Consider the following 21,398-nt stretch of genomic DNA (forward strand, 5'->3'; position numbering starts at 1 on the left):
TGTCGTTCGCAGGTTGCCGCCGCTTTCCCTGACAACACCCAGGTCAAAGAATACTCGATCGCTCCTGGCGACTATGTGCTGATCCGGAACTTTGATAGATCAAGCCCTCTTGAGCCGAGGTGGAAGACGCTGAAATTGGTGTTGCTAACCACAAGGACCGCCGTTAAAGTCGAGGGACGGAAAGCATGGATACATCTTCACCATTGTAAACGTTACTTCGGGAATAACTGTACTTTCAAAAAGAACACTGACTGCTCAGACTTTGAGCCCCCTTTGCTAGAGGAGACTCCGCAGCAGACGTATAAAGCTAAACTTAGATCTCATAAGTCAGAACCCGTTTGATCGATTAAGTCCACTAGGTGGTGAAGCGGTTGAACATGCATTCTGACTTGCATAAGATCTCGAATAAAGCGAACGAGAGAAAGAGCAAGATGAAAAGCAAATACTGTAAAATATTACGTGGCAGATGTATAGTTACTTTGATTTTTCTATCTCTTCTGTGTATCACGATAATATGTATCAGCTTAATACTACATGCTATTTTTCCCCCCATTGCTTCACTCTTACACTCAACGGCTAATGATACCACAAAACACACATTTAGTGATCTGCCATCCCATGAGTTATCGTATCGACTAGCTCTGCGCAACAATACCTTTATTCAGATGCAACACCATTCACATCAGACTAGTAACGCTACAGACTGCTGGGTCTGTGGCCGACTTCCCCCGTATCAGAAGGTAAAGGGAGTGTTGCCTCTTTTCCCTTTTCCGTTCTCCCATAATGGTTCTTGCGGAGCATGGTTTGCCTTAATGACATCCATCAACGGTGATGCCAAAGAATGTCAAGAAGAGGATTGTAGGGGCGAGTGGGTATGGGGTAACTTGAATAAAGTCATGAACGAAGCATGTTTCCCAGATGAAGAGGGTCTTCCCCAAATGAAAGGTACAGATCTAGAAACTGAAGAGTATCTGCAAGGAAATGCGACCCTCGATTTCATAGTGTTGAACGTAAAGCCCCTACACATGTCAGGTCCATCTTCAATTACTGTTCTGCCAGTGAAAGGGAACTTGTGTGTCAGAAAAGAAGGCTCAGTACATTTGGGGCACAGTGAGTGTGATACTGTAATAGTATTCAAAGACAAAGGAAAGTCCTATTTCAGAGCATCACGACACACCTACTTTATTTGTGGCCAGACAGCCTATGTGCAACTGCCCTTGGACTGGGGTGGGACTTGCTACATATCATTTCTTCTACCACCCGTTTTCCTGGCCCCATCGAGCTATCATCAAGATCTTCGGCTCACACTTGTCAGGCACAGACGAGGGCTCGATGCCTCTGGCATTGACCAAACTGAGACAGCTTGGGAGCAATATACAGATTTCAACAAAGGATTCTTTTTCTTCATAGGTCCCGTCCAGAATAGTAAACTTATCCGAAGGTTAACAAGGATTCTAGAAACAGTTGCTAATGTGACTGCATCGGCCCTGGGGAATCTGACCCAGGAACAGTATGCTATGAGACTGGTCGTTCTTCAGAATCGTCTTGTTCTTGACGTCATCCTGGCGGATAGGGGCGGGGCTTGTAGGGTCATCGGTTCTAGCTGTTGCGTTTTCATACCTTATAACGCACCATCTGTATACAAAGCAATAACGAGGCTCCACAAGATTGCCCAAAGCATACACCAAGACCCAGGCACGTGGACATGGTCCAGTTGGCTCTGGGGATTAATATCGGCATGGGGATGGAAAGTATTGACCGTCTGTGGGTTGGTACTATTAATAATATTCAGTTGTTGCCTATGTCTGCAGTGTGGCCCGGCCATTTGCGGCCTGTGTGCTACTGCATGTGTTCCACATCCCCATTTACAGAGCATTGAAAATGGAAAAATAATGCTGCAAGAACAGATCGACTGTCTCATGAAAATAGATGTTACATGAGGGGTTCACTAGGGAACAAGGAGGGAATGAGGAAAATAAAAATTATGAGGCCTATGTGTCCCCATGTGCCCCCCAACGCTTATGTGCACATGCATGTATCCTGTGTATTTCCCCTCAATGGCCTGTCTATCATGACGCTTATGCTATAACGTGGCCTGCCATCATTCAGACTCCCATGAGAGAAACGACAAGTCTGTATCGAGGCCTACACGTTTTTCATCATGTTTTCCTGCACCACATAAAAACCCGTGTTTTGTGGCTCAGCCAGACCCGAGAAGAGGTTTTCAGGCCTCAGCTGTAGCTGCGTATCCTTGGCCTTGCACACTTGGGCCTCAGCCAAAGGGGCCCTGTCAGAGGTGCCGAGACAGTATTGAGCCGCATTCCTGCCTGGAGAAGGAGGGATCAACATAACCCATCAGCAAAGGAGAAAGCCTAGCCTTACTGTCTCTGTTTGCGAGATTGCAAAGCTCACGTCAGTAAAAAGCCCATAGCCCCCATGTAAGGCCTCTGCAGTAAATGAAGTAAATGAAGAAATAGATGCCACATCGGCTCTTGGTGATGGGCAACCTATGTCACAAATCAGTCCCTGCTCCAGACATCGGATATCAGATAAAACAAGATGTGCTGGTCGTCTTGACACTGAAGGCCCCACTGAAGGCCTAACTTCCAGATTCCCGGTTGCATAGCAACCTTTCCCCACGTCAGTTGCACCACGTCATGCTCGAGTTTGAACACAAGTAAGGCAAAGTTCCAGTAAAGTTCCAGCAGATCACGCAACCCCCTTCAGGTATCCACCCACCTATGACAAAATACCCATTATCATCAAGTAAACGCCCACTAGGACGCCCACCTTCACACCTTCTTACACGCCCACATGCTCTTATCTCATTCTCTTTTGCTCTTTTCGCTTACGTACATTATGGAGATGTATATATACTGTACTCTGTGAATAATGTTTTGAGAATACTTTTGAGACCCTTCCAGATCCCTTGTGGTGATGGTAATATTCTCCCTATGACTCGAGTTGTTGGAATAAAGCCCTTTTTTGAACCTGATACCACAGACTCAGCCTCTTGCTTTATGCATGATCCTATTGATATTCTGAAATTCAGAGAGCGTAATATTTTATTTACGACAACGGAGTATAGCCAAGTTTGGGTAAAAAAGCTGAAATCTGGGGAGAGAGATGATAAAAGGTCCCACATTTCAATCATGTGTTTGTGCAATGACCTAATGTTGCAGTAAATGTCTGGGCCAGGCAAGATTTAGTCCCAGTGAAACTGGCGGAGGTCAAGGAGAGCCAGGCAGGTTGAGGGGATGCCAGCATGTGAGTGGAGCCCACCCCTCTAAGAGCTGGGTAGTGCAAAACAGGCCACTCAAAGGGCTCAGCTATCATGTGTGGGGAGAGGCAGGAAAACCCACAGACTCTGCAGAGGACCGGGCCTTCCCGACTCATTAGGGGAAGACATCCATAACATGTCCCAAACCCGCCTAGTCTGACAAGATTGTCTTTAATTTTTTGAAGTGCTGAGGCAGAATAACAAACATGGGGATAGATTTTTTATTGGGAGAGGTAGTGGTCCTGGTGATGTTCGGACACGGACAGGTGCAGACAGGCTTGCCTTTGGCATGCTTTTGGCATTGTGGCTACGTGCAGGCTGCACGTATCCGCTGCGAGTCCATCTGCACATTACGCTGGCATCTGCCTAATATAGGCATTCCCCAATGATTGGAGAATGACTTGACTGCTTTCCTCCAAAATGGTGGTGTGGTTGAGCAATGAGGACGTGGGCAGTACAGCAAACAATTTGGCTTTCTCCACACAAACAGACGAGCTGCGGCAGAACAGAGAGCGATGAGACAGTAAGCAGAGCGACATGGCTCAGAAGTGTATAGAACCGGTGTTAGCCAATTCTAAGAAGAGTTTAACGATTGACTTCGTAAATTGGAGGTCTATAAGTACCTCAAGGTTAGTGTTACCTTTTAGCAGTTCCTGATTCAGACTGCTGCATGGCCACCGTGAGCGCGTCGCCTCCTTTGTGGGCTGAACACGACTTGTGCTGATGCTGATCTCCAGGGCTCGTGTTCAGCCCACAAAGGAGGCGACGCGCTCACGGTGGCCACGCAGCAGTCTGAATCAGGAACTGCTAAAAGGTAACACTAACCTTGAGGTACTTATAGACCTCCAATTTACGAAGTCAATTATTAAACTCTTCTTAGAATTGGCTAACACCGGTTCTCACAACCACTAGGTCCTGAAGAACGCCCTACGACCCCCTCCTGGGGCACTGGAAGGGCAGAAACATGTCGACCTTCTTTTGTTTTGGACACTAACAAGTGCATTGGCCACATTACCTGACCTATTGCACGCACATTTTTTATATATTCTTTTAAAATAAGTCTCCTCACACACCAAACAGAATAAATACGAACTTTGGGGCAGTGTGAGAAAGACATTTTAACGTCACAATTTCACTTTATTTCACTAACATTTCTGATCACTACTGAAAAATTAGTGGTTCCCTCCAGGTGGAGGAAGCATAGTACAAAAGAGACCCAATGAAAATGCTGACACGTATAAATAAGGCGGAGAACCAAGATAAACCGCCACACCATCAATGATACGTGATTGAGGGTTTTCATAATACCTTTATTAGGTATTGACGGATATAAACGGATTTAGAACCCCTTCTTTTTTCAGTTACAAGTGATCCATTCCCTTTGATTTTGAATACATGACAGGAAGAAGAATGGATGACTGCTTCTTCTAGCTCCCCCCCCCCCTTTTTGATTACAATATGACACACCAATAATCACATTAGTAACATACTACTGGAGTGAATAATAACTACTTTCATAAATTGGACACTTGATTGTTTACCAAATACAGTTCCCTTACTAATCCAAATCATTAACTCTACCACTGGCTTGGAGTCAGAGTCTTTTGGCAGATGCAAACTATCAACCCTCATAAAAAATAGTTTATAGTGAGAGGCACAAACATAGACAATTATCTTAATTCATACATTTTGTCATCAAACCCACATGGTACAATTTTGCCCCATTCACTATATATTGGCTTTACACCTGGATTTGTTAATTAACATGTGATAGGCTTGACTAGTACTGTACCTGAGTGAACCACATGGTGCCAAGTAGTCTGGCCATAGATAGAGCTAATGTTGAAGGGCCATCTCCAATGGTACCAGCCAGCCTGGGTGTTGATTGACAGCTGTAGTTAGGGATACTCTCCTTCCCGCCGGAAAGCTGCAGCATGGTCCCCGCAATAGCACCCACTATAGAATAACAAGAGTCATAAATCCGAAATCCCAGGGTGGTGTTAGGCAAAATTTGGGGGCTTTGATTGATTTCATTGATGGTGAAGACCATTGCAAGGACACTTTGATAGAGTTCGGTATAAATCCTAGGGGTTCAACGGAAACACATAAACAAATGCAAGTTCGAGATTTTGTATGCTGGAAGACTATAGACCGGAAACAAACATATTGAGCATGTAACTCATAAAATACTAAACTTATATCAGCCATTGTCGTTCATTAAATATACTTTGTTTTCTACAGTGCTGGAATATACCCAGGCAGAACTAAAACTAGCAAGAAAATTAGAACAAAATGTGTAACCACAATATCACAACATGCACATTTGTAGGCGGTATGTGAGCAATAGCAGTCAATTTAATTCATTAACTGAGAGACATTCTCCCACCTTAGGCCAGCACAAATGTAACTGTTCGGGGTGTGTCTGCATCTTATAGAAAAGAAGGAGGAAGTTGTGAATGGTCAATAACTCTTATGATGCAAGCCAAACCTAGCAACCTCTGCAATCTCAGCTTTCCTTCTCAATGAGACTGCCTCCAGCAAAGCATCACTGTCTCACAGCTCCTGTTTGGGATATCAAGATGTATTTTTCATGAAAAGTAATCAAGAGCCTAAGTAGTAATCAAACAAAGTGAAGGCAAGAGAAAAGTCTGCCTTCTCCTTGCAGTGGTGACAGCCATTAGAGGAACTTCAGGATCTCCTTCTCTCAGACCCTAAACATAAACAACTATTTGGACTGGTCTGACAAATATCGAAAATATATGTTGCCATTTTACCAACCTGCTTATTTAAGTTGCTTCACTATTACTTCATATGTATTTCTTCTAATCACCTATATTTCTGCATCATTGTTTTAGTATATACCATTAGTTAGACAATCGGTACATGATTATCGTCAATTTAACATATGCAATGGAACATAAAAGAAATGTAAAGAAATGAAAAGTAATAAATGGATGTAATAAATCGAAAGGGTTTAAAAACAAATATGTGTGTGTGGGGGGGGGGGGAGTTGTGTTACCATCCTTGTGGGGAATTGGGTGTGATAACACATTCACACTGTGGGGACTTGATTGCACTGTGGGGACCTGAACCCAGGTTCCCACAAGACAATGTCTTCTAAATGATAAAAAATGAGTAAAGGAACATCTGTGTCAATTTTTATAACTTTTCAAAATATTGCCTTGTGGGGACCTGTGTTTCATCAAATGTGTTTATATTTCTGTGCAGCTCTGCCCTTGTAGACGTTAGGTGGTACTGCAGTCTTAAACACACTTTGCATTTAAACACACTTTGCTCACTAGAAAAACATGCTAGCAGCAGAAAGGACAGACCTCTCAAAGAAAAAGATGCAAACACCTGTCTTTATCCAAATATTTTTCATTCAAATGACCCTTTTCTCTATTTATTAAAATAAGACTTTATTTTACATGATGCTTTTGAATTTAGATGCTTTTATTCTGAAAATAGTTAGTGGTTTTATAAACATTGGTAAAAGCAATTTGGGTCAGTTTTGAGTCCCAGAATACTTTCCTATTGCTTTTTGATCCTTATCTGCAATTAAAGAATGATGGTGCACTACTCTGCAGGAGATGATAAATGGATTTGATAGATTTTTTAAAATAACCTAAAAACAACCTGTTCCATAGTAATGCTTGTACCAAGAACTCAGAGTCGTTATGTTGCTTTTTCTTTGTTTACAAATTAATATGCACTGTGGAATATATTCTTTTAAATGATGGCTGGATGAGTGGGCAACTAGTGTGGAAAATTTTATTTTTACCTCAAAATGTACGTTCTTATAAAATGAATGAACTTCTTTGAAGATATATTCAAAAACAGACATAACATAATTACATTTAAATCATTTGAATTGCTTAATTTAAAAACTGTTCCTAAAGCTTAAGAAATAACAACAGTTTGTTGACAAATCCAAGGATAGGTGAAGAACAATCAGATAAAAAGAACGATGCACCAAAAGAGTTTTTTTCCTACTGATTGCAAGTGCACATTGTGTTATAGCATAGATTTTTCTGTTAGGGAGATATTGACTTTACTACATTATTGCTGCCTAAAGTGTATAAAAAGAACACATTACAAATAAATGGTTTTATTCATCAAACAGTCCTTTTTTGTTTAAATATGAAACAGCTTAGTTTGTGCTTCTTGTTTCCAAATCTGGGACCAAATGTAGAATTGGAATAGTCCAGAAAAGTGACTGCACATTGAGGTCACAAAACATTATTACATACATACCATTGCAAATTGAAATAAGAGGTGATGGCTATTTTAGACTTGCAAGACCTTAGACCCATTTTGCCATTCGGAAAGGCTCTCGCCAAATGGGTTTAGTGTTTGGCAAACAGTATTTTGTTGTTGCAAACACTTTGATTTTGTGAATCCCAGAGTTTGCAACCAATAAATGTTTTCAGACATCAAGCCCCTGGTGCTAACATCTTGGCCCAGATTTACTAATATTTTCGGAAAGGCAGAACAGCAATCATAATCAGATATGGCCCATTTCTTTTCTCCCACAGAGCTAATGATAAGTTGGCTGCCACGTGCTAATACACACACTCTTGCGCCATAGTGAAGGGGAATGTGGGTACTCTAGAGAAGAGCTTTTGTAGCGGTAGGGGACCCTTCCAGTACAAAACCTATGCATTTTGGCTTTTTCCCCTTGCATGTTCAGTGTACAATGCAGCATAGATGCAAAGTTGATAAAAAAGAGAAAATCAAATCATTTCTCCTCGTTACACCGGCTTCGAGGTTGCATAACGTTTTGGCACAAATATATGTCTATCAATGTAAGTAGACAGGGATTTGCATCATACCCAATAGAACAACCCGTTGACTCAAGTAGCAAAAAGGAGAGCATAGACCCTGAATTGTTTTGGATATTAAATCCTAGCCCAACATGGTGCGCTTGGTTTGTGTCACAAAAGTGATGTAAATCTAGTGTAAAGCACTAGTTCATCTGGCCCTTTGAGTCAGGCTCTTGTAAGAATTAAGCATCCACTTTTAAAGGCAGTGTGAGTGTTTTTCTGGATGCAAATAGTCTCTTTGCCTTGTGTCTTCTTTGTATAGTGTACAGGCACCTAAATTGGGCAACAGCCAGGCACCATTGCTAGTTTTGAACAGAGGGTGGGGTGACAGGGGAGGTGCCAGATGGAGTAATATGCATGTTTTGCCACTCCAGAGGTGCACAAACTCAATATTTAGGGCCTTATTATGAATATGACGGTCTTCCGGCAGCAACGTCAACACTGCACTGGTAGGAAGAAAGCCAAGTCCATTTGCACCCTCCCATCGGATTCTGAGTTGAATCCAGGGTAGGTGGGCGGTGCTGTGATGGTCTCACAGCAGCGGCTGTGTCAGGGGCTCATAGGAGAGCCTTACCAGCAGACCGCTGCAGTGACAGTGCGTGCAGCACATTCCTGCATGGTGTCGCCTGCACCATATTGTACATGCCACACCATGCATGAACAAGTGTGCAATTCCAGGGGGGCACAACATGTTCCCCACCGCATTCACCCCAGGCCACAAACTGGCAAGGGCCCCTGTTAGGGCCCACCTCAGTTGTATCTCCACCACACTTTTCATGGCAGGTGGAAATGCAACTCGGAATATGCTCTGTAGTGCAGCAGAGGCACCGACAACATATTCCTGTCCCTTTCCGCTATACCACCACAGTGGAGTCCTATATCCCGGCATAGGCATCAGTCCTGTGGTAGTCTGACTGCCACACTTAAAATATGGCAGGCAGACCTATGGTGGTCGGATTGCCACCTTGATTTGGCAGTCATAGGACTGCTGTACTTGTAATATGGGCCTTGGTCTAATACCAGAAAGATTTTTGGAAGGTTCAGCCAGGTTCAACTTGCTTCTGAGTTGTAATCACATTTAAAGCTCCACTCCCTGAGTGTACCCAAAACCGGAATAGAACACAAGGCAGGTACAAACTGATAATAACATCACAAACTTACCCAAATGAAGACACAAATTAATCACTGGTCAGGATTATTTCTATTACAAAATTATTTTTTTACTAGCCAAGACAAGCTCAATAACTGGTACTCTCAGTACTCATACGTAAAACTATATACACATATTGAGATATACACATATATACATAATGACACATAGATGAAATACATTTTTGCAAGCATAGACAACTAACTTCATTATATGTTTATGGACAGACACATATCATCATTGTACGGAGGGCAGGAAGTAGGTATTGGCACTTCCGGTCTCCCGGTAGCTTGACTGGTCGACGGTCTAGTGTGGAGGCGGGCGGGGCCTATTTAGCTGCATGCTGGGGAGTACGCGCAGCGGTTCGAGTGCAGACGGTGGCAGAGTCTGCAGGTACCGCTTCTCCCTTGGCATTGCGGTTTGAATTTGAGAAACACTGCTTACTTTTAAAATTGTGTGTGCAATACTTTGTGACTATGTTTTTAAGAACACTGTGTGAAAACCTTTTAAAATAACGAACCTGTGCAGATCTAGATCTTCCTTGCCCCGGTCCGTCACGGCTTGCTAGTGCCGATTGTACGGAGGGCAGGAAGTAGGTATTGGCACTTCCGGTCTCCCGGTAGCTTGACTGGTCGACGGTCTAGTGTGGAGGCGGGCGGGGCCTATTTAGCTGCATGCTGGGGAGGACGCGCAGCGGACGTGCGCAGCGGGCGCGCCGGCAGCGCACCGAAGGCGCGCTTAAGGCAAGCCCGTCTGCACCCGTCCGCGTCCGGCTGGGGCCCTATGGCCAGAACCCCTGCTTGTCCCCCAACAACCATCAGCTTTACCCTTGATGCTCTCTATAAACTGCGCCCCCCTGCATTGGCTGCATGTGCACACAGCATACGCGTTGCCTCCAAGACTCAGAAATGTAATCATTGCCCTTTCTCACTGACTAACAAGCAGGATGACACCAAAAATGAACATAACTTTCGGATAACGCTGATCAATTGTAGATCCCTTACTAAACACAAACTTGAATTATTTGATCTCCTTTTAGATAGTAAGCCGGACATCATGATGTTGACGGAGACTTGGTTGTCTGAGGACTCGGTCCCTGATATCCTTGTAGCACTCCCTCCGAATTATGGAATTTTGAGACTGGACCGTCCAATTCGTAAAGGGGGTGGGATTGCACTGATCCATAAACTCACTATTGAATGTGCACTGGAAAGGGTGGATATAGAGGCTTGTGAGGCAGGTCTCTTTACAATTGGGGTTGATAGCGCCTATGTTATCAAAGGCCTATTTATATACCGTCCCCCTGGCCCTATCCTTCAATTTACTAATAATCTTAGAGAACAGGTCATCCACTTAGCGCTCCGGTATGCTAAGGTGATGGTGTTGGGTGACCTTAACCTTCATCTGGATGATAGGGATAATGCCCTTGCTCAAGAATTGTATCAGGAGATGGCCTCGCTTAATCTAATGCTCCAATCCACTCTCCCTACCCATCAGTTGGGACATTTGTTAGACCCCATTTTTGCCAACTGGGAAGGTATCAGGGTGGACGCTCCGATTCCGGTTCCTTGGTCTGACCACTATCTGGTTACCTTTAGTTTTACGATCCTCAAACCTCCGATTGTGTTTATAACAGGTAAACCTCAGAGGAAATGGGCCAGTTTCTCGGCCTCCAAGTTTAATCAGGCCCTACTGCTTGGAGGGCCCCCTGGGGGGAGTGACGTGGAAACTGCCTGTTGCGCCTTGACTCACCGTATCAATGAGGCACTTGATAAGGTAGTCCCTTGGGCCTCTAATGCCACGAGGAGACATAGTAAAACTGCTCCCTGGTTCAATGAAGAACTGAAGGTCGCCAGATCCTCATGTAAATGTTTGGAACGTAGTTGGAGAGTGGACTTTTCCGAAGACAGAAAACTATCCTATAAATCTAGTCTTAAGAAATACCACTCTCCTATAAGAAAGACACGAGCTGCCGATTACAACCCCAAAATTGAATTAGCTGACAACTCCTCCAGGGAACTGTTCAGGATATTTAAAGAACTATTGTCGCTGGACAGAATATCACCCCCTAATAGGGACTCAGCTGAGGCCTGAGATAGGATCGCTGAGTTTTTCTCCGAGAAGGTGGAGAAAATGTATTCTACCTTTCCTGAGGCAGCTCGTAATGGGAAATCCGCTTTACCAAAAGCTGGGATCACGAATGAGGTCTCCTGTCTCCCGAGTTTTAGCCTTCCTTCTGTGACTGACTTCCATGCTCTGGCCCTGAGCATTAAGTCAGGTTCCCCGAAAGATCCTGAACATGAAGAATAGTATGGACACTTTGACACCTTACTTTAGACACCTCATTCAACTCTCATTTAACACAGGCTCAGTCCCATGGGAATGGAAACAGGCTGTGGTTGTGCCTATCAAAAAGAAACCCGGAATGAATCCTAGTCAGCTGGAAAATTTGCGGCCAATCTCGCTTTTACCTTTTATCGCTAAAATTGCAGAAAAGGTGGTTAACGAGCAATTGGTGAGGCATATTAATCAGAACAACCTGCTGCACCCCACGCAGTCGGGTTTCCGGGCAACTTACTCCACAGAGTCGGCTCTGCTTTTCTCCACGGAAACCATCCGCAGTCTGGTCGATGCGGGTCAGTCGGTTGCACTGATCCTGCTAGACCTCAGTGCTGCCTTTGACACTGTAGCCCACGCCATTCTGCTGCAGCGTCTTAAGGAAGGCGGAGTGGCTAATCTGGCTCTGGAATGGCTGAGCTCCTTCCTACAGGATAGGAGTTTCCAAGTAGCCCAAGGACCATTCTACTCCAAGAACATCAGGCTACAGCAGGGGGTCTCCCAGGGATCCATTTTGAGCCCTATGCTCTTCAATCTTTATATGGCTCCCATGTCCGAGAGTATCAAAAAATATGGTGTCAGTGTCATGTCCTATACAGATGACACACAGCTTGTTGTATCTCTTTCCCAATACCGTGCTGAGGATGCCTCCAACTTTTCACTATGCCTCCAAGAACTTGCCTGTTGGATGGCAAACAATTGCCTCATATTGAATGGTGAAAAAACTGAGGTACTGATTGTAGGTAGGGACAGTAACATATGGTCTCCCAAGTGGTGGCCTCAGACCCTAGGCCCTACTCCTGCCCCGAGGGAGCAAGTGAAGAACTTGGGTATGTGGTTAGATTCTAAACTTTCATTTGACCACCAATCCAGGACAGTTGCTGGTAAGTGCTTTGGTATAATGAAAGGCCTCTGGAAAGTTTTAGATGTGGTCCCAGTAGCGGCGAGGAAAACCTTAGTCCACGCACTCGTCACCTCACGCTTGGACTATGGGAATGTCCTCTACTTGGGCGCTACCAATAAAAACATACAGAGGTTGCAATATATCCAGAACGCGGCTGCCCGACTTGTCCTGATGCTGCCCAGGAGGGCCTCAGCAAAATGTGCTCGTTCCACTCTACACTGGCTTCCAGTTAAGGAACGAGCTTCCTTTAAGGCCCTCTGCATTGGTCATCGAATTCTCCAAGGGAAGGCTCCGATCTATCTTAACGATCTGCTGTCCCCCTACATGCCCCCCAGGCCCTTGAGGTCCTCGGGCTCAGGGCGTGTTCTCGTTCCTGCTATTAAAAGAGCAAGAATGGGGGGCCGATCCTTCCGTTACCTTGCGGCTAAGCAATGGAACAATCTCCCCATGGAACTAAGACTGGAGCAGTCCGAAGTCATTTTCCGGAAAAAATTGAAGACTTGACTTTTCAGGATAGAGTAGCTGTTGCTTTCTCTCCTTTTCTGATCTATAGCGCTAAACTGAGGACGGACCACTTGTACCGCAGCGCGGGGACATACTAGTTAGTATAACCAGGCGCTTTATAAACGTCTTTATTATTATTATTATTATCTATTAGACTTCAGTCTTCCATGTGTTTGTATGTGGCTGTCTTCAAAAAAATCACTCAATCTGCAATCCACAATTTCGGAGGTCATCTTTTTTAAGTCAACATTCATTGATGAATAAGTCCCTGTGCTATACATGTTAGCATTATCTTCATTCATCGATACTTTTCAATTTTCAGAGAACTCCTCCAATAGAAGTGTTGACGTTTTTCGGCCTTCTCACCTTTGGACCTCGTCAAGGGAAAAGCTAGAAGTGCAAACACTGTGTTGAAGCCACAGTGCATTTCAAACAAGGTTCCAGCGGGCTCTTGATGACGTAACAAAGTGCCGAGCGGATGCTGACTGAATGGGGACATTCTACCTTCCCCGTGCTGATTCTTTGAATATATAATCACAATGCACCATAGTCTTGCTTGGGTGGGTGAAGTGCTAGCTCCTAAGCCAAGGCTTTTTAGTAAGGACACTAGTTTAGGCTGTCCTAACTGACTTTGCAGTGGTCCTGATTTGGACTCTGAGTGAGCCTTATATTCCAAAGGCTTAGAACATAAATAGCACACTGGAGGGAAATAAAGTGAAGGATTCAACTAATGGATCTTTTGTCATATTGTTGATAATAATGATATGAAGACACACATCGGAACCTTTCGTATAATAATACTGAGATAGCGTGTACACCTAATTGATCCTAATTGTTGTCGTGGAAACTGATACGAAAGACAGGTAGCGGAACCATATGTATATTACTGCTGTACCTGTTGTTCTCTAAAAGATCTAAATCATGCAACTGTGAAGCGCTCTGATACCTTTGGGTCATGTCCGTGCTATATAAAAAAACTCTATAAATAAATAAATAAAATTCCTATGAGGAGCAATAGTTGATGGCCCTGAAACAAATCCGAGTACAATTAACATGTTTAGAAGTGACTCCTTGCCCTTTGGAGTGACCACTGTCAAGACGTCTCTAACTTCGAAATTTAATAACAGTCCATTGCTAAGGCCTACTCGGGAACTGAACCAGGTACAGAGGGGATTTGGTTTAGGGGGCTATAATATGCCAATGTGTGCACCCCCATACACAGCACGACCAACAGAGTCATTCCCTACACACCTCGAACTATGCAACACAATACATTTCTGATCAAGTTTCAGAAAATCTACCAAGACACAAGGGAATCTCAAGACTCTCCAATAAATAAGATCATCCCCTGGCTGAGGAAAATCAGAGGCTGCAGATCCATTATCAGAGAGGATATTCTCTATGCTACTCGGTTTAGTGATGCAAAATTGCAATTTAAATATCGCCTGAAATTAATTAATTAGGTATGAGCTTGTCAAAGATCCATTATCACTAGAACATATATTCAGGCCTGCCACAGGGTCCCATATAGGACTTAAGGCTAATGTCCCCCATGTACTAACAGTCCCAAGCCATCCTGGTAATACATAACCTGAAACGTCCAAGTAAATTGCCCACAACCAAAATGCCAGTTTAGAAACTGTCAGAAGTCAATTTAGTGCAGAAAGAACAGAGCTGGAGTAGCCTACTTTTGGTATTAAAAAGCCATACCCCAGATAACAAACTATGGTATGAGCGGGATGATGAGGACAGTGCAAATATTACGTTAAATACCTTTATATGTGTTCTAGCACTAAATGGTTAAAAACAAGTTTTGATAGCACCTGGTGAAGGGGGAGAGATGCCCAAAGAGGACAATTTGAAATTATAATCAAGAGATGTGGCAGGAGGCAAAGCTAAGCCCACAGATCCAGAATGGGCTGACTTCGTAGACCTACATCACAACGTCTTACTCCAGGAGACACGGGCTACCTACCTTTTATTCAGATCTGGATACATTACATTCAATATTAACGCCGGACCTTCTACTGCGGGGAGAGTTTCAGGCAGATTGCTGATCTGGTTGAGGCTGGATCTGTTCCCAGTAGCAAAGAAAATACTGTCGAATAGTAGACATCTGCTAGGCATAGACATTGAAACAGGCACTGCTCCAAGGGTTATGTTCCTAGCTATTGTGAATATTTGCATACGCACTGTTCCGGGAAATACACAATCTAGTACAGTAAGCTAACTCTCAGATATGATGGGCCAATTTCACAGCAGATGCTACAAACTTATTGCAGAAGATTGCAACACATAGGTACTGCACACTCAAGCTGGGATTTATCAGGTGGATCAGTAACACGAGTCCAGGGTCACGTACCGAGCTGTTCCTGTCAAACTGAATAAACTACAAAACACACAAGATGATGGACGGAATGTTGCCCATTGGAAAAACATTCACCCCTAGTCACAGATCTGGGTTTAATCCATCGTTATTTTGCTCACCATCCCACCCCAGTTCAGACATGGCCATATGCAAATCAGTCTTGACCCTGTGCCTCATGGGAACAGTCCAGCCCGAACTGCCAAGCCATGTCTTCCCTGGACCGGAATCAAGCATCCTAGGACCGGTTTCGGGGTTTCACCCCTCTCCAGCCAGGATAGCTTGACTCCAGTTGCGTAGTGAACATGAGACCAACGTCTGGGCATACCCTTCCCACATAGGGCGAACAGTAAAACAAACAAGATGATGGACGGAATGTTACACATTGGCAAAACATTCATCCCCCAGTCACAGATCTAGGTTTAATCCATCATTATTTTGCTCACCACACCACCCCAGTTCAGACATGGACATATGCAAATCAGTCTTGACCCTGTGCCTCATGGGAACAGTCCAGCCCGAACTGCCAAGCCATGTTTTCCCTGGACCGGAATCAAGCATCATAGGACCGGTTTCAGGGTTTCACCCCTCTTCAGCCAGGATAACTTGACTCCAGTTGCGTAGTGAACATGAGACCAACGTCTGGGCATACCCTTCCCACATAGGGCGAACAGTAAAACAAACAAGATGATGGACGGAATGTTACACATTGGCAAAACATTCATCCCCCAGTCACAGATCTAGGTTTAATCCATCATTATTTTGCTCACCACACCACCCCAGTTCAGACATGGACATATGCAAATCAGTCTTGACCCTGTGCCTCATGGGAACAGTCCAGCCCGAACTGCCAAGCCATGTTTTCCCTGGACCGGAATCAAGCATCATAGGACCGGTTTCAGGGTTTCACCCCTCTTCAGCCAGGATAACTTGACTCCAGTGGCATAGTGAGCACGAGACCCACGTTTGGGCATATCCTTCCCACATAGGGCGAACAGCAAAACACACAAGATGATGGACGGAATGTTGCACATTGGCAAAACATTCACAACCAGTCACAGATCTGGGTTTAATCCATCGTTATTTTGCTCACCACACCACACCACCCCAGTTAAGACATGGCCATATGCAAATCAGTCTTGACCCTGTGCCTCATGGGAACAGTTCAGCCCGAACTGCCAAGCCATGTCTTCCCTGGACCAGAATCAAGCATCTTAGGACTGGTTTCGGGGTTTCACCTCTCTTCAGCCAGGATAGCTTGACTCCAGTGGGGTAGTGAGCACGGGACCCACGTCTGGGCATACCCTTCCCACATAGGGCGAACAGCAAAATGCACAAGATGATGGACGGAATGTTGCACATTGGCAAAACATTCACCCCCAGTCACAGATCTGGGTTTAATCCATCGTTATTTTGCTCACCACACCACTCCAGTTCAGACATGGCCATAGGCAAATCAGTCTTGACCCTGTGCCTCATGGGAACAGTACAGCCAGAACTGCAAAGCCATGTCTTCCCTGGACCGGTTTCGGGGTTTCATCCCTCTTCAACCAGGATAGCTTGACTCCAGTGGCGTTGTGAGCACGGGACCCACGTCTGGTAATACCCTTCCCACATAGGGCGAACAGCAAAACACACAAGATGATGGACGGAATGCTGCACATTGGCAAAACATTCACCCCCAGTCACAGATCTGGGTTTAATCCATTGTTAGTTTGCTCACCACCCCACCCCAGTTCAGACATGGCCTATGCAAATCAGTCTTGACCCTGTGCCTCATGGGAACATTCCTGCCCGAACTGCCAAGCCATGTCTTCCTTGGACCGGATTTAAGCATCCTAGGACCGGTTTCGGGGTTTCAACCCTCTTCAGCCAGGATAGCTTGACTCCAGAGGCGTAGTGAGCATGGGACCCACGTCTGGGCATACCCTTCCCACATAGGGCTATCCAGGGTGGCACTACAACTAGATGATTTGGCTACGACCTATGGCTTGAGGGTCGTTAATGGTTCTACTAGTTCAGACACTCACCCTTGCCCAAAATTCAAGAGAGGGCTGACAACCAGGAATATTGCTTATGTTTTTTGGGCCCGTGTGTTATGGCTGTTCATAATTGATATGGAAGGTGTCCCTAGAATGGATAGTGACCATCATGTATTAAGTGTTAAATTTCAAGCAAGACCATTCTTGAGTCAACATATGCTATCTAACAATATATTAAACTTAATGGGAACAGGTAACAATAGAAGGAACGTCAAATAGGCAGCAGTTGCAACAATTTACCATGGTCCAGACCCAAATTTATAAACCATTTGTGGAGAAAACGACCCCTGTAGAGCGGAGTGACACAACCTCAATCAAGTTTGTGTCTTTCCACTGTGACTTAATGGAACTGAAGAATTTTTTTAATAAAAGAAGGGCAGAGGAGTCATTGTTTAATAAACTACCCCAGCTAGTTCACAAGAGAAAGCTGATGTGCAAAAACCAAGGGGCATATCATCAATGAGGCGATAAAAAATTATCGCCGCTTTTGCGCCCGTTTCGGACGAAAAGCGGCGATAATTTTATTGCCTAATCAGCAAGGTCACGCTATCGCGTGAATCCTTGCATTAGCGCCTGTTTTCTGAATGCCCAGCTTTGCATCTCTAATGAGATGCAAAGTGGGCATTCCTGCCCTGACATAACTGGAGAAATGTTGCTAAGCGACATTTCTCCAATTATCAATGGGCACGCTGACCTGCAGAGCGACAAGCAAAGTAGCAATTGCCTCTGTCATCTCTACTTTCCTTACGCCTGCTTCAAGACTGACTTAGCCATGATATCCTATGCCTTGCCCTATCATCAAGCTATCGCCAAACTTCGTGAGATTATCCCTGCATTTCCAGCGATAATCTCACATTTGGCAGTTAGCGCTTGGAATTTTTGTCGCTTTTGAGATAAGCGTTGCTAATAGCACGCTATCTCAGTGATAAAATTCCACGTTACCCGGCGATAATTATCCTAGCAGTATGTGCGCTTAGCGATAATTATTGCCCGTCCTTGATGGTATGCCCCCAAGTTACTTGATGCAGTAAAAGAGGGTAATGACATAGAAATAAGCAACATGATGAGGGATTACAGGGTAATATTGAATAAGGCCAAAAGAAGTTTGGAGGTTGAACGGTGGGAAGCACTCACAGATGCCCTTCAGAAAGATGCAAAGGATTTCTGGAAATTATTATCTGTTGGCTCACGCACTATAGACAATATTCTAGGAGTAGTTGTCCAACCAGAAGCATGGCTGGCCCACTTTGGAGATCTCTGCAGTAAGTGGGAAAAGGATAAGGTCCAACTAAAGGAGAATTCTGTTACAAATCTTGCTATGAAGGCCAGAAATGAAGTAAATGTGTACCCCGGGGTCGATATAGAAGAAACAGCCCAGGCGCTAATACGAATGAAGAGGGAAGAGGCCCCTGGCTTTGATGATATTCCTGGAGACCTTTATTGATCCCAACCTGAAATTTGGATCCCCTATTTCAATTCGTTGAGCAATGCTGTCATGAAGGGGGAGGACATTCCTCTGTCCTGGGGTGAAGCTTTTATCGTACCCATCTATAAGAAGGGGAGCAGGGATGCCCCAGATAAACACAGACCCAAGAGTTTAATTGACAACTGCCAAACAATATTTTATAGGCAGGTCTTGTCAAGACTCCAAACATAGATATTTGACCATTTGACCATCATATCCTAGTGGGCTCCCAGGCAGGTTTCAGAAATAAGATCGGTGCCCTCGACCAGGTCTTCCCCTTTGAGACGATATGCTGGAACAATGTTGTCTTGAGGCGGGATCATCTATATGTCGCCTTCATTGATTTGAGGGCGGCATTTGACCTGGATCCAAGGGAAAACCTGTGGACATTCTTGGAATCTTTTGGTATCCCTGTGGATTCTTTTTAGTTTGTACATTAATAATGCATCTGAGTGGCTGAGACAATGCAATCGCGATGCCCCCAAATCAGTAGGTGTCAGTGTCTCCCTCCTTATGTATGCAGATGACAACTCCTTTTGTCTAGAACACTGATGGGCCTCCAATCTGTTTCAGATTGTTTTGTAGGATTCTGTACACTTAGAGGCCTGGAAATTATCTTAAATAAGTCAAAAGTTAAAGTAATAAACCCCATCGGTCATTCAAAGGTGGAATCATTATTGAAGGGATTCCGATAGAATGAGTAAAAGGTTTTGACTATCTGGGAGTATGATTGGCAAATATTTTGTCTCGGGATCCACAAAGTGGGAAAATTACACAATTTTCCACCAAAGGGCGCCAGCAATTTGGAGGAAATATAAGGCCACTTCTGGGGGTTCCGTGGCTCCAGTCCTCAAAGTATATGGAGCCACTGCTATGGCAGAAGCCACCTACGGTGGTGAACTTTGGAGTTATGCTGATGCAACTCATCACACACAGACTGAAAACAAATTCATCAGGATGATGTTTAATCTGCTCTTGAGCACCCCCCTAACACGTCTACAATTTGATCTGATGATAAGTAAAATTATTCTGGTAACAACTTTAAAACCATTACTGTATTGGAAGCTCCACTGGAAAACTCCAGTTTTGGCACCATATAGAGTAGCGCTGGTAAAATCGATCGAATCTGATACATATGTATGTACCCCATGGTGCAGGCAAATAAAACACTTGTGTGAAATGACTAGATCTGAACATGTCTGGAACTCCCCAGCTGAAATGAACAAAGGTGTTACCATAAAACTGAAATAATCTTACTGGGAGTTCATCCTGATGCAGATTTGGAAAGAGCAAAACAAGGGGAGCATCACCGGAAACATCTTAAAACACAGGTTTGAGCCATATTTTAAAAGAATCTCTCCGTCTAAGGGCAAATGTCTCTTTGTAAAATGTAGACAATACCCTTTCAGTCGTAGAGTGACATGTAAACCTTTCATGGACCACTGCCTACTCTTAAAACGTTTTTGTCAACATTCACAGAGGGGAACAGGTCCCCTAGGGACACCTTGCCATTTGTAAATCACTTACCACCGTCTTTGAGGTAGTGGTAAGATATTAATGTTCCGGATTTAGGTCACAAAACATTAATACATACCATAAGGCATCTGTATTTAGAAGAGACACCCTAAACATGCCCATTCCAAACCCTAATTTCTTATAGTTTCCTTAACTCATTTTAATGATTCAGAGAGCCTTTTCTCATTCATTAAGTTCAGTACATTCTAAAACGTGTTTTAGATGTCACAGACCCTCAGATGTACCGAATCTGTGAGGTTGCGACTGTTCTAACATTTTGACAGAGGCCCAAAATACCCTCGGCAATGCATCAAATCGATTTTTCAGGTCAACTTGAAGTTCCATGACCTTTTAAAGGATCTCTGCCTCATTACTCTATATGGTTCAAAAAAGACAATGGTCTGGTGAGGTCAGAGATCCTCAAGTAGCGGGGCTACAGTAGGTGATTTTAGAAAAAATTCAATTATATTTGGTGGGCATGTAGAACTCAATTAGATTCAATTAAGAAACGTATATAAGGACACAGCAGAGTAGAGGAAGACATCACATTTTATTAAACATCATAAAATGGAGTCGCTTCCGTTTCTACCATTTTTGCATTAAGAGAGTATATATTGTATATACAGTGCTCACACATACACAAGTGAAGGTGCGTGAAGTGAAGTGCTTAGTGACAATAAAAACATTTCATCGCATTGAAAAACAAGTCAAAAGAACCCAATTGGTTTAGACAATGTTTAGGGAACTTTGAAATTGTAGTTGACGGCGTTTAGATCTTAGTAAGTCAAGATCATCATCAGGACAATGTAAGTGCGAGCACATAAGATTACTCGAATTCGTAGTAAAAGCATCCAAGGTCTGCAGAGTTGGCCGAGGAGCCCAGAGAATCGGAAAAAGGAGCCCGTGTTGAAGGGGGCACGGGAAGGAATCAACCGTCCCAAGGACGTTGTATGGGAGAAGTACACGAGTAAGAAATTCAAGGGAGAAAAGCCGCTAGCAGTCCGTGTTCTGCG

The 21,398-nt window shown here is 44.1% G+C and overlaps 1 protein-coding gene across 1 annotated transcript in view; it reads right to left on the reverse strand.

Annotated features, from left to right (window-relative positions):
• LOC146796861 (vomeronasal type-2 receptor 26-like) overlaps positions 1–21,398 on the reverse strand; it is a 197,328-nt gene that overhangs the window by 158,016 nt on the left and 17,914 nt on the right. Inside the window, exon 3 of the mRNA XM_085631397.1 lies at positions 5,073–5,364. Within this exon, the coding sequence (XP_085487523.1) occupies positions 5,073–5,364 (292 nt within the window). The remainder of the gene's footprint in view (positions 1–5,072; positions 5,365–21,398) is intronic.

This window comes from Triturus cristatus, chromosome 10, assembly GCF_964204655.1.
Source record: "Triturus cristatus chromosome 10, aTriCri1.1, whole genome shotgun sequence".
Classification (NCBI taxonomy): domain Eukaryota; kingdom Metazoa; phylum Chordata; class Amphibia; order Caudata; family Salamandridae; genus Triturus; species Triturus cristatus.